At 46.7% G+C, this 13,219-nt stretch overlaps 1 protein-coding gene across 1 annotated transcript; it reads right to left on the reverse strand.

The window, feature by feature from the left end:
- Positions 1–219: 219 nt before the first annotated feature.
- On the reverse strand, positions 220–12,976 carry LOC144113586 (uncharacterized). The gene is made up of 2 exons (XM_077646748.1): positions 12,718–12,976; positions 220–3,493 (listed from the first exon to the last, which is right to left on the reverse strand). The coding sequence occupies exon 2, from the start codon at positions 3,483–3,485 to the stop codon at positions 3,153–3,155; it is 333 nt and encodes a 110-aa protein (XP_077502874.1). The 5' UTR covers positions 3,486–3,493; positions 12,718–12,976; the 3' UTR covers positions 220–3,152.
- Positions 12,977–13,219: the final 243 nt, after the last annotated feature.

The raw sequence follows: 13,219 nt of genomic DNA on the forward strand, positions 1-13,219 counted from the left end.
ATAAATACGAGTGCAATCAGCGTTTTCTGGTTTTCGTTTTTTTTTTTTTTTGCGAACCCTTAGCAGGCACGAAAGAACGGTATGATGTGTTGTGGCAGGATTACCGAAATTAGATTTTAAACGTTTTATCCGCAGATGTTCACGTGGCATGCAGCTAGAGAAAAGCCGGAGCTCTGTACGAGGCTTCTACGCTTTGAGACAAAACCACAACTCAACAGGCACATTTAGCAAACAAACGTTTATTTTTACACCATGCGACAAAGGGTGTACTTAGCAAAGCGTGAACGCTCTCAATAGGATGTTAGCACAGCTGGCAGAGACTTTAGGACGCAGAAGCGTTGTAACATCGTTTTTTTTCACACTTACGGGCGAAGTCCGCTTTCACAACCTTCAATTAGCACACCGTAAATGAGCAACCAACACTCGAACAAAGCACTGAGCCAATAACGTCTCACGAACGGTCATGCCACTGAAAGTGTTCTCTCAGCAGCTGACAGCAATGACTAAAACAACACAAACGCGGCACGCACCGGCAGCTCCCGCTGCAGATAACGCGAAATCTTAAAAAAATAAAAAAAATAAAGATTGAACAATTTCTCCCCGTCAGATTCAAGCCATAAAACACCCGTTTTTCTACATCCATCCGACCGCACACACAAACACACAGGCCGATGAAAGACACGCATACAGGCTTATCAGTACTCAGGGGATCGTTATTGGAACTCGGATGACTATGGCACAGAGACCTTCCTGTTCGTTCATACGTGAGGCCTTTTGGGCACCGGAATGGGGAATGCACTTTCTCTATATGATACAGCATTCTACCGGTATTATACAAGGATGTGCGCTTGTAGCTGTTCATTGTGACAATAACGTAACGAAGATCACACTGGTGGAAGCTCGGAGAGCATATTTTAAATGCCTTCAAGTGTATGAGGACGCCGAACTACTACAGGACAAGTATAGTTTTTATTGCTACGTTCACATAATGTGTGTAAGAGCAAACACAAGACACAGGCAGTGTTCCATCTAATCTCTCGCAATAAATGCACAGCATATGAAATTAGAAGAGCAAGCTGTCATTTACTGCTTTTTTTTTTAGCTGGCTGTCTCTGTTCGGTTGGACTCTCGATGGGTTCATGCATTATAAGCATTTGTCGCGAGGACTTCCTCACGTACGCATAACCGATTCACAGGATCTCACAGATCTGACTTTCTGTGCGTGAAGCTGTGAAACTTTCTTTGTTTCAGACAGTGGCTCTAATTATGAATTGTTCAATTTATAAAACCTTCTACAACGTCTCGCACTATAAGCGCGATAAGTTTCACTGTTGCCCTTATTGTGCATCGAAATTCGCTTTTGTACCTGCCCTGTTATTATTTGGGTTACTGTATAGAGACAACGGTGCCTATCGCGCACTGGCAGTGAAGCTGAGCTCTGGGCCCGTATTTCCAAGCGATTCAGTTCCCGATTAATCCCTTCGTGCCTCTTTGCCCCGCCTCTGATACTGGAGCCGGCAAATGCCATTGGCTGCTATAGCTATCGAACTGGATGTCACAGATGACACGTATCAATGACAAAGAAGCACAAGTTGCAGTGTACAGTTGACAGCGTTGAACGAAACTGTGGCAGGCATGCCTCAAACGAGACACATCACCGAAGCAGTGCGTCTTGGGCACTTTAAGCTTATGTGACTGCTTCTGATACAACGTTCCACCACCCTCGGACTGCACACGCCGTACAATGTTTCCCCCGCGAGCGCGGTGCTGACCCCTGCTGGCGCGGCTTGGACTATCCGTTGCTGCGCCAGCGTTAGTGTACACCTTACAGCACTGTCAATGGATCACTCGCGTTGTGATTTTCAAATCGCTCGCGTATCGGTTTCTTCGCTCATTCCATCTACTTTCCAATGATATCACACATGGTTCGGGCACCCCGGCTACGAGTAAAAACTGTGGACACAATTTTGGCAGCAGGACGAACATATCACAAACGCAGCCGTTTAGTGCACGCCTGCCTCAAAATATTAAATCATGAAAAAAAAGAAATCTGTACGAAGAACGGCCCCCGGCTGCGCTTGCCTGTGTTTCCCGACGACTGTAAGCCAGCGTTGCGTGGCTTGACATTCAACTCTCGCTGCAGAATCCTACAGGCTGCACCTCGTGTGCAAGAAACGAAACCTTCTTCCCCGCTTCCCTGCCAGCGACAAAAACACGGAGCGAACGCGAGTGATGCTTGAGCCTTCCTCTTTTTCACTTGCACGGGGCACAGCCAAGGCGTGAAAGTTCTAAATAAGAGGACCTGCGTGCAGAGCTCATAGTGTTCATTCTCTAACACCTCGCATTCCTTTCTCGCAAGCGAATCGAAAACTATGCGGATTGCTCGTAGACACTGCCGTTAGGTTTAGATACGCACAAAAACGACTTTTATTTATTGCAGCCGGCCTTGTATTTTTTGACTGCAAATGAACAGAAATGCCAACTAGTGTTCAGCCATTTAATTTCAGGACTTGCAAGGGATTTCCCCTTTTTTATTCTCACAAGAAACTGCTAACAAGGAAGATGATGAGTGACTGAGCTTGTTTTTTTCGTGTAAGTTCTTACTACCTTCTTGTAGTAAACACTATATGGTACCTAGGCCTACTTTTGTCGCTAGTGCACGCAGGTGCTGGCGTACACACATAACTGGTCAGATAACCAGTGTTAGCCTTCCTGATGGCTACCAGAAAAGCATGCCCCGCAAAACCAGCATCAAAGGAGCTAGAGCAAGAGCACTACAAGGGGAACGTAGGAAAGAGTGGATCAACACCGGCGTAGTCCGCTTGTTCTTACGTGTCTTTGCCCTTCGCCGTAAATCCAGCGGCTCAACTCCAATCTTTAAATCTTTAAGGGGGTTTCGGAGCCCCACGCACCTACCTCGTCATCACTCCTTCCCGAGAGTTTTCTGACCGTAAAAGCCGACGCGTTTCACTTCGGATCTCTCCACTCTCCTGACGTTCAGGAGCTTGAGGCTGCAGCCTTCCGAGTGTGCCTCTTCAGCCTCAGCTTAGGACACGCATGGCTTCACAAAAGCCGCATCGCGTGGGCAACTACGAGCCGCATATAACAACCGCTCCGACCAGAGCAAGCTGCAAAGCGTACGCACAGCCCCGCTATTCGACGAGCACCATGTCGCTGGAGCGCAGACTTGAGGTGTAGTTTCGCGTTCGCGCGCGGGCGGCTTCCCGCTTGCGACGGTCCTCGCGCGCCAGGTAGAGGCCGACGGAGCCGATGCCCAGGAAGAAGAGCAGTCCCCCGGCGAGCAGCAGCACGATGCCGGCGATCCACAGTGCCTCGGGCTCCTGCGGCGACGAGCCGAGCACCACCAAGATGATGCCCGCGCTGAACAACAGGCCGCCCAGGCAGCACGAGAGCACGCCCAGGTTGAAGTAGCGCTTGGGAGTCCGCGGCTCCTCCTGGTAGTAGGCGTACGTCGAACTGGACATGGCGCCTCCTGCAACGAGCGTGCTCGTGAGACGCGCACTTGCTGCCGAGGAGACGCGAGCAGTGGCAGGAGTATACCACCGCGGTTCCAGGTCACCATAATGCGCCGTCTGTGCGTATAGTTTCGGTTTCGTTATTCGTTTACCGAAACAGCTCTTTTAAGTGTCAGTGCTGGTATTGGACATGCTCTCCACTGACGACATCAGGGCCCAGGGATATCCGAATCATAGCCAGATATCCTAATACCGTTAGTACTTGCGAGGGATGTCCGTGGCAAGTCCTCGTTTTACATGTCCTGACACGTTACCCGGTGGGTATCCCGTACGGGTGATATTACGGACACTAAATTGATATGCATTCTTTCTGTAGAGATGTCCTGACACGGTATCCGGTGGATATCCCGTTCGGGTGATATTACGGACATTTATTTGAATCACGTACGTCTCATTACGTATGCATAATCTCCGCGACAAAGATGACAGAGTGGACGCTTATGTTTTTTTTTTATAATAGGAGATATCTGCAACGTAGTCAACTAAATTTAGTTTCTTGTTCGTGTCATCACTGATTCATAATCGAATAAAATAATAATGCTTAAATTGCTAAACACGCTGGCTGCAAAAGGAGGGTTTTGGATTTGGACTGTATAAGCTCGTTGAAATTCCTCATTCTGTGGATATATGCTCAATATGTCAGTGCTGCATGACTTCTGGTTAAGAGTGCTTATGTGGCCTGATCTGTGCTTTGAATATGCTTGTTGTTAGACACGTTTGCCGTGACAGCGTGTGATGCTATGCAGATTTTACCCGTAAAAATGTCAGCACGGGGCCAAGCAGCTACACCATTGTAACCAGCTGTAGTTATTTCTTCCTTCACGACTAAATCGCAGAAAATATAAATTAGCATTTGAGAATACTTAATCCTCAGGAAAATTAACCGTTATTCGATCAATAACTAATATGCCCTTGCTAAGGCCTATGGAAATCCTCAGCGACTTCCTGCGTACTTCCCCTGGATGCAGAAAGTGCGGCCGAAAGGATGTGTGAGAGACCACCGCGCTGGTTTCTCCTCACCTCCTGGCGATGTCCGCGTGTCGTTTCAAGATGTCACCACTGTCACTGGGTCGCGATTGCTTCCGTGAAACGCACCAATAAAGCGCCAATTTAATATGTGCAGGGAGTGTATTGTCCACTCTGTCCTTTGTCCACTGTTCAGCTTCATCCAAATCAACTAGCTCGCCAGCCATCCTTTCAGATTACGCGTATTGTATCTCTCTCGTTTACTGTAACAGTGCGCCGTGTGTTGTTTCCTCCGTTGAGCCATTCTTTCCTATATTTTACACCCATCTGTATAAAGTGTAAAAATAATAAGTCAGTAGTAATAATGTTAGCGTAAAAACAATAACGTTGGAACAACCAAGGAGTGGCGGACATAATGCACTAAACCTCGGCTGAACCTGGAATTAATAATGCACGATGTCTGGACAAAGTGAGCCAAGAAGTTGCGAGCCGGTTGAAACTTGGTCACGGTGCCGCAGGGGGTGCATCTCGTAAAATCCAAGCAAGATTTGTATTCGATGCACGCATAGGTGAGACGCCGAGGCAGATGACATCAATAGAGCCGCGACCTGAATGGTTAAGCATATTAAGGGGGCTTGTGTTTTCCTTTATCACGTTTTCGAAACCTTCAATTCGCCGTTGTGAAGCAAGTCATCGCGTATTATGTATCCGTGCTAGTTTGTGCGCTAGTAAAGTAGGGATGTACCGAAAACAAGAAGAAAACAGCAGAACTATAAGATCTTTACACCAAAGATGAAAATTTTTGTCTGTTTTCGTTTCATCCGTGCGATTCAAAGCAAGCTTTTAAAAAACACAAAAGTGCGTGACACACGAGCGCAAAACAACCACGAAACAAAGGGGACGACACACGAGGGCAAGGCCCATTGCATAGGAAATGTTGCTCAGAAGAACGCGACGTCGAGTTATTGTCTTTTCCTTGAAAATACAAAAAAAAGGAAAAGAAATCATGCGTGAGAGTGCGTGATTGCGTACGGTACGCGCAGAGCGGGCCACTTGTGCGTTCGTGAGCGTACGGGTAAGATATATAATATATATATATATATATATATATATATATATATATATATATATATATATATATATATATATATTTATGAAGGGAGCCAACAGTCACCGAAACCAAGGTGCATAGGGGAACGTTAATTTTTTTTTTAAATGTGTTATGCTTATCAGTGGGATAATAATACTTAGATTAATAAATCGCTTAAAGAAAATTACTTATAAAGCAGCAGAAAAAACAACCATGCCGCCGGTGGGATCCGAACCCACGACCTCCGAATATCGCGTCCGGTGCTCTTACCAACTCTTACCAAGGTGTATATATATATATATATATATATATATATATATATATATATATATATATATATATATATATATATATATATATATATATATATATATATATATATATATATATATATACACACACACACCTTGGTTTCGGTGACTGTTGGCTTCCTTAATATGTTTGTCAAACGAGCCCCTCACTTCATTTGCCTTGTCTGCTAATAGCTTAACGGGGGTCTCGGTTCTGGCAGTCTTGATGTCATAGGTGGCATAAGAGGGCTCTCGCACAGTTTCCGCCCTCGCCGTTAGATGACGTTCTACGTCACACTTGCGGTATTACAGGACGTGCTACGTCCACCGCTGTGGACGAGAGTGGCGCTGGTGAACACTCTCAAGGTTCGCTTATACAGAAAACATAAATACCCACGAAAGCGGCAGATTGGACAGCCGTCGCCGTAGCTCAGTTGGTAAGAGCCCCGGACGCGATATTCGGAGGTCGTGGGTTCGGATCCCTCCGGCGGCATGGTTGTTTTTTCTGCTGCTTTATAAGTAATTTTCTTTAAAAAACTAATTGATTGGCACTAGATATTTAAAAAAAAATAGAAACATTCCCCTATGCACCTTGGTTTCGGTGACTGTTGGCTTCCTTAATATATATATATATATATATATATATATATATATATATATATATATATATATATATATATATATATATATATATATATATATATATATATATATATATATATATATATATATATATGCAAGCACTGCCCTGCTGAGACAACGCGGTCGTCAGCTCCACAGCATTCGTACACCTTGCAAAAGCTAGGAAATCAATGTGAGCGTCATATCAGCCGATTTCTAGGTGCAATTCGCGACCGCCGAGCAAGGATGTTTCAAAGTCAATCGGGCTGATCCAGTCCGGCGTAGTACGTCAAAAAACTGAAGACACCTGCGTCTGTGGCACTATTTCATAATGCAGTGCAACACCACTTGAACGACCGTCACTTCAGCGAAGCTCCAAAATGTTAACCCAACTTTTACGAAATCTCCCGCCGAAGCCACATTGTGTTCAGTGCAAAGGTAACCTGGGCCACTTGGTCGAGGATTTCATCAAAAACAGCGCAATGAGCAAGAAAGAAGGCTACGACGGGACGACGCCATCTTCTTCTTCTTCTTCTTCTTCTCCTCAAGTAATATGGCACATACCCTTCTTCTTCTTCTTCTTCTTCTTCTTCTTCTTCTTCTTCTTCTTCTTCTTCTTCTTCTTCTTCTTCTTCTTCTTCTTCTTCTTCTTCACCCCAGGTATATGGCACGCCATCATGTGTTTCGTCTTCGTCTTCTTTCTTGTGGGTTTCACTGTTTCCAGATGAATGTAACAATTCGGCAAACATATGCAACAATTTTCTATCAAGATACTTTGCATACTTTAGTTCTAAAGCTGGTGCATCTTGCGAAACTTCGAATCGCTTGCCAAAGTTCCGCATTTCATATCTGATTTGTTTACGCAACTTACTTCCAGCTTAAGCATCAGCCGGACGTATAATGGCTACCACGCTTGCGTCACTCCAAGTTTTCCTTTTTAGAAGAGAATTCACCTACGAATTCAACGAGAGGTGCTATAGAATGAGCAAATAGAAGTGAAAAGTCTTTGCCACCCATTGGGCATTTCTACCTAAAGAGGTACACAAAAGAATTGACGACCCCGCCGAGCTTATGAAGATGGCAGTGCAAGCTGAAAAAGTTCAGCCGAAAATTACTACAATTTTTCAAAAGTTTTTGATGCCTTTAGGAACCATTCGAACGTTATATACTTCGATTCATCAAAAAGAATGCTTGCATGCTCATTTCGTTTCAGCGAACATTTCTTGATTATGTCTCCTGAAGTTCGTTCAAGTGCATTTAAGTTATTCTGAAAAGCGGCCTTTTCTTCTCCTACGACGCAGTATTAAGAGTCTATATCTTCCTGTTCACTAGCCGCACCCTATATTCTGTCTCTGTGTGCTCAGTGTCCGAATAAATCCATCCGTTCAGCCAGGTGTCGTATTCCCGAAGGGTATACAAACACACCAGCCATTCGCGACGTAAGCTGCTCGGACTGTATACTGAACTGGACTCGTGCTTCATGCGCGTGCTCCTGCGCGCAGAGCCCATCCGTAGCTGAAGCTAACTGGAGACACGTGACTACGTCAGAGCCGGAGGAGCAAGTCCGCTCCCTACGTATGCGGGCAGCTAATGGTGAGAAACAAACGCCCACGGCTTCGCCTTGTTTGTGCTGGCGGGCGAACGCGGCACCAGGCCGTGGGCGGAGGCGCCGATTCCGCTCGTGGAGGAGGCGACCGTGTCATCGTCGTGTGGACGCGCCCGTCGATGAAAATGCAAAGGGCAAAGAGCGGCCCCCTCAAAGCGGTGGTGCAATCGAACCGAGAGCGCCTGGAAAAACGGGGCGAACCGTACGTGCCACGGCTTCGAACGCCGCACACGCAGGTCCTCCGGCGTCTTCCTGGGTGCACTGCGGGAGCCCACGTATGCACCCTTCGCGCCGATTTCGAAATTTGGCTTTTATGACGTTTTGGCCAACGGGAACTAGAAAGCAAGAGCACGACCTGGTTTGATAACAGGTAACGGGTATACCAACGAACTCTCCGCTTTCCTTTGCGCAATGGCTTTCAACACACCAACTTCGGGTACTTTTCCTGAAGTAGTAGGAAATCACGTGTCATGCTCTGTTGCGCTCTTTGAAAACCGAGCAGCTCGCGAAGAGTGGGAGTTGGAAGAAAATGAAAAAAAAACTCGGCACAACAAGGCGGCAGCACCTGTATCTACCGCAACGTACCCCACCGCCTAACAGGCCGTCCGAAGGCGGTGGCCACTCGAATGTTGCTTGACACTGTCTAGGCGTAGCTCAGCTTGCTTAACGCTGTCATTAAGACCGAACTGCTGATATACCTCTGGAATATGCAAAACGTCAAGCCGAGAGTTGTTTCGAACGATTCTTGACCAAAACACAGTGACGCTGTGCAAAGGCTACGCCGTACGTAAAGACATTAAGGCATTTTCTTTAACGTATGTCGTTCAGATTGTTTCAGTCTATATAGTGCTGCGTCATATGCGTCTTCCTTTAGTGGGGCTGAATGCGCAACCGACAGAGTCCGCAAGGCTAATCCCACCTGTAGCTTGCAACAACCTCAACTCAGCTCCCGAATAGAAAGACACCTCACGCACCTCATGGTTCGTACAACATGCCTGCTCTTTCGCGATATATTCGTCGAGAGAAAAATAAAAAATATATCTTTAAAAGCAACATTTGCGTTACTTGGGTAACAGTAGTGGTCCCAGCTGTACAGCGAGAACATTAGGGGCACCCACCAGCAGCAGCCAGCGAATGCGGTGGGTGTTGGTGCAGCGGGCGTACCGATTGACGAACAAGCTCTAAAGTGGAGCTCTCTATGCATATACTGTGCGAAATTGTAATTTTCTGATTTTAGAAATGCTTCTGATGTATCTCACATGCTAGTGGACAGATGCAGGTATGCAGACAGCGCTTGCCGTTTCTGTTCGAAGGACTATCTGACAGTACCTTGCAGACAGGCATAAGTAGAATTGGAAAGCAATCCAGGAAAGGTAACCACATCGACGTGATGGTATATCATTTACAAACTGTTTAATTTGAGCTGCAGTGATCCAAACTAATTTAAGAGGAGAATCGCTTGCTCTGCTTTCTTCATCAAAAGAAACAGACCTCGGTCTCATCAGCTGCATGTTTCACCTATCTCGTATATTTTGAGGTTCTTCGCAGCTCATCCGTAGCCCGTATGGGTGCGTACATAGCTAACAGCCAGCGTTGTCCTGTGACGTGAGTTTCATCCATTTCAAGCTGTCGTGGAACCCGAGCGAGACCTCAACCTTCGAAGCCGTGCCCTGCGAGAAGGAAGAGTAAACGCGCGCGTCGTCCACCAGCTGACTCACGGCGGGAAAGTGGCGAGTCGCGTGGGAGTAGACGGCGACGTCGCGCGGGTAGGGGCGTCTCGGCGAACTCTCGCGTGTCCGCACCTTTCAAGGCGTTCTCCGAACCGCGCGCGTCGACGCAGCAGAAACGCACAATCCGATTTCTTAGGTATACTCGCAAGCACGAGAGTCCTGGCATAACGAAGAAAGAAAGCTGGAACTCAAGGACCAATACATAGCATAAACAAGGGTAGAGATGACTGCGGTGGCCTGGACTAAGTCCTGCCCTGACAAAGACCAATCGCTGTACACGTTTAGCGCCTTTGTGGGCGGTTTTAAATATTCCACAAGGGGACCTTCCCCGACAAAGACTAGTCCTCGAAATGTATACGTTTCGGGGATTAGTCTTCCTTAGGGCAAGTCGCCATCTGTCCTTTAGCGCTTGTATGGTTTTGGGCTGAACAGGCTGGAACACGCAAGGAGGCACCTGAAACAATGCAGCCCTTCCATATTCCGCCTTCAAACCACTGCAACGCACGCGTCCACAGTTCAAGGGTCGCTTCACGGATGAACGTCCACACGTCACCCGACTAAGAGCGCGCAGTGTATACGGATAAAGTTACGGGAGTAGGAAGTAAAAACTGCAATTTCACCGTGTCCGAGTCAAAGATGAAAAGCAAACAGAGAAAACAGTTGAAGCCCGAGTAGGAAAGGCCAGACAGGGATGTCTATTGTTCCTGTGCAGCCGTGCACATCTCCAGTGAAGGAGACTCGAAGTACATGGCTGATAACTGCGACGACTCGCTTCGTTAAAAGCACGTTGCCTTGTTGTACGCACAGTGACACAAGGCAAGGAAGAGAGCCTGGACACTCTGAAATGTCTGCCGTTAAACTGTACCTCACCATTAACGGAAGGGCAACATAGGGGAGGAGTGCAGCACGGCTACTTTTTCAAAAGCACCCGCCTTGCTTTAACGTCCGCAGACGCAGCTCTTTTTCGATATTTTCTGCTAGTTTTTACATCGCCTATTGTATACGGTCATATCAAAGAAATCTGTATTAAGTGCGTTCCCGTCTTCGATATTAAATTTATTCTGCATGGGAACGTGAAAACGCAAACCGCACGAAAGTCGCTTTCTTGCACTCAGCCTGATGTTGCTTAATTATTTTGATATCACCGGTGAACTGGACATGAATAGCTCTGAAACCTGAAATTATTACGAGTATGCAGGCGACTTTACGAGAGTCGTTCGGAGATTGCGCGACAAGCTTAAACACAGTAGTCGGCAAAATGGAAAGCAAGCAAGCTATGGGACGAAAGAGGGTTCCCAAACTAAGCGCTGTGACAGTCTATATCGAGAAAGAAAGGCAACACCCTACTGACGGCTTCTTACCATGTTCCGCACACCCCACCTCCGAATATAGATTTTACACCCTGCTATGTACACACGTTTATTCGAGCTCATAACTTTCTTGTCGAAGCACGAGATGGTAATTATTTTCTCACATTCCTTGAATTATCAACATCGGAAAGTAGACTTGTAAATAGCGCCGTCAAGCCAGCTTCGGACCCATTTCCTCCGGGCTTGACCAGTGTGTACAGTAATGAGCATAACCAATCAAACAAATAAGTAAGGCAGCTTACTGCATGCTATAGCCAAGACAACGACGGTGAAATAACTTTTTTTTTTAAATATGAAAAAGCTAACATGAGTACTGAAGCCATCGGCATTGTTCGGCTGGAAAGGAAATGCTAATTCTCCGTACTGCCGCGAAGTGCGTTCGTGCTGTCATTCAGTCACTTGACAACAATTTTTCCTCTGCTAAGCTGAGTCCTTTAAGCGCTGGCTGGGGCAGGTGATTATGACAGTTTCAATTATATGCGTTGTAAACTGGAGATCGTGCTTGTGCACAACTGCTTTTTCAACCATTGCCTAGAATTGCAATATTCTGCTACCCACAACAGTGCGATGAAAACCCTGAAGGCGAAGCTGAATGTGTACTATGTTAATTATGAATAAAATAAATGATAGTTAATTAAAAAATTAGGCGTAACTATATTTTTCGGTCGCTATTTTAAATATGCTATTGAGGGAAATAAAAAGGGGGGGGGGGGGCGAAAACGGAGAAAGCTGGTCTTAATTCAACTGAAAGCACACAATTTTCTTTGATATCACCATTTTCATTAACAAAATATGTCACTAGGTGCTTCTCGCGCGGCAATTCAACGCGTCCAAAATTTGACATTTTTGTTTCAGCATGAAGATGAAAAGAAGAGCTTAGAAAGCGGCAATAGAAGTGAAGTTTTGCAAAATAATATCATGTCAGCAAACGCATGGAGCACTTTGTCGTGACCCCCCTGTTATGCAAAATTTAGGACGTATCAAAAGGCGTCCCTGTTACGTACGGCAGCGACGTTGTTTTATTTTAGTGAAAACGTTCTCCTTGGATTAATGTTTTTGATCATTCACACTGAGTCTTATTCTTACAATTACACACATAACGTTTGACACAGAACACCCCATTTCACGCGCTCAAACGAAAATATGCATGCGTGTAGTTCTGCTGGTGTGATCCTCAGATTAATCCAGTGAGGACAACACTCTGACATGTCTGAAGTTTAATCGTCACCATCATGCGAATTTTCTCCGCTTTATAGCCCCCCCCCCCCCCCCAACGGCGTTCTTCAATGATAATGAGCATTCTTAAATTTTCCACTTGATTTTAATGGGGATATTCAGTCATCAAGAATCAATAACAATTAATAATCAAATTCCACATGTATACTAATGTCTCATGAGCTGAGCACTCAAAGCCGCAGCGCCGTGGCAGCTAATCAGCGTTCCAGCGACAGTCGTCGTCGGGGCACATCCACGACAGTGGCAGTTGGAACAGCTCTGCTGATACTTACGCGGCGGTTGCGTGATTCGAGGCTACTCCCAAGCTGGCAGGGTCCGGGTGCAGCGTGTGGCCACTCTTTGACAAGTGGACTGCGGCTATGTCAAGTCATGCTGTGAACCGGCAGCGCCTGGCGCGTGCGCCTTTTTCGGTCGCGTCGCAACTCCGAGCTCACAGGGGTGCTGCCTCCGTGGGCCGCTGCGGACCGCTGCTGGCCGAGTCTGTAGAAAGCGCCGCGCGCGCTGCCACTCCTAAGAACTGGGACAGCCACTGCTGGCAACCGTGACGAAGAACCGGTTTTCAAGGAAGCCTCCGGCGCCGGGTGCAGCGGGTCCCGCGGTAGTGGTAGCACAGGGCTATGCGGCAGCTAGGGGCCACTGGATCGCCACCTTGCAACCAAGCGGTGCCGATTCCTGCACCGTTGCGAAAGCGCGATGGCACCCGGTCACTAAGCATCAGTGCGTCGATAATGTCTCCCACTCTTCCCGTGCCATGAGGAAAAGCGAAAGCCGGTC

The sequence above is a fragment of the Amblyomma americanum genome, chromosome 1 (genome assembly GCF_052857255.1).
Source record: "Amblyomma americanum isolate KBUSLIRL-KWMA chromosome 1, ASM5285725v1, whole genome shotgun sequence".
NCBI classification, from domain to species: Eukaryota; Metazoa; Arthropoda; class Arachnida; order Ixodida; family Ixodidae; genus Amblyomma; species Amblyomma americanum.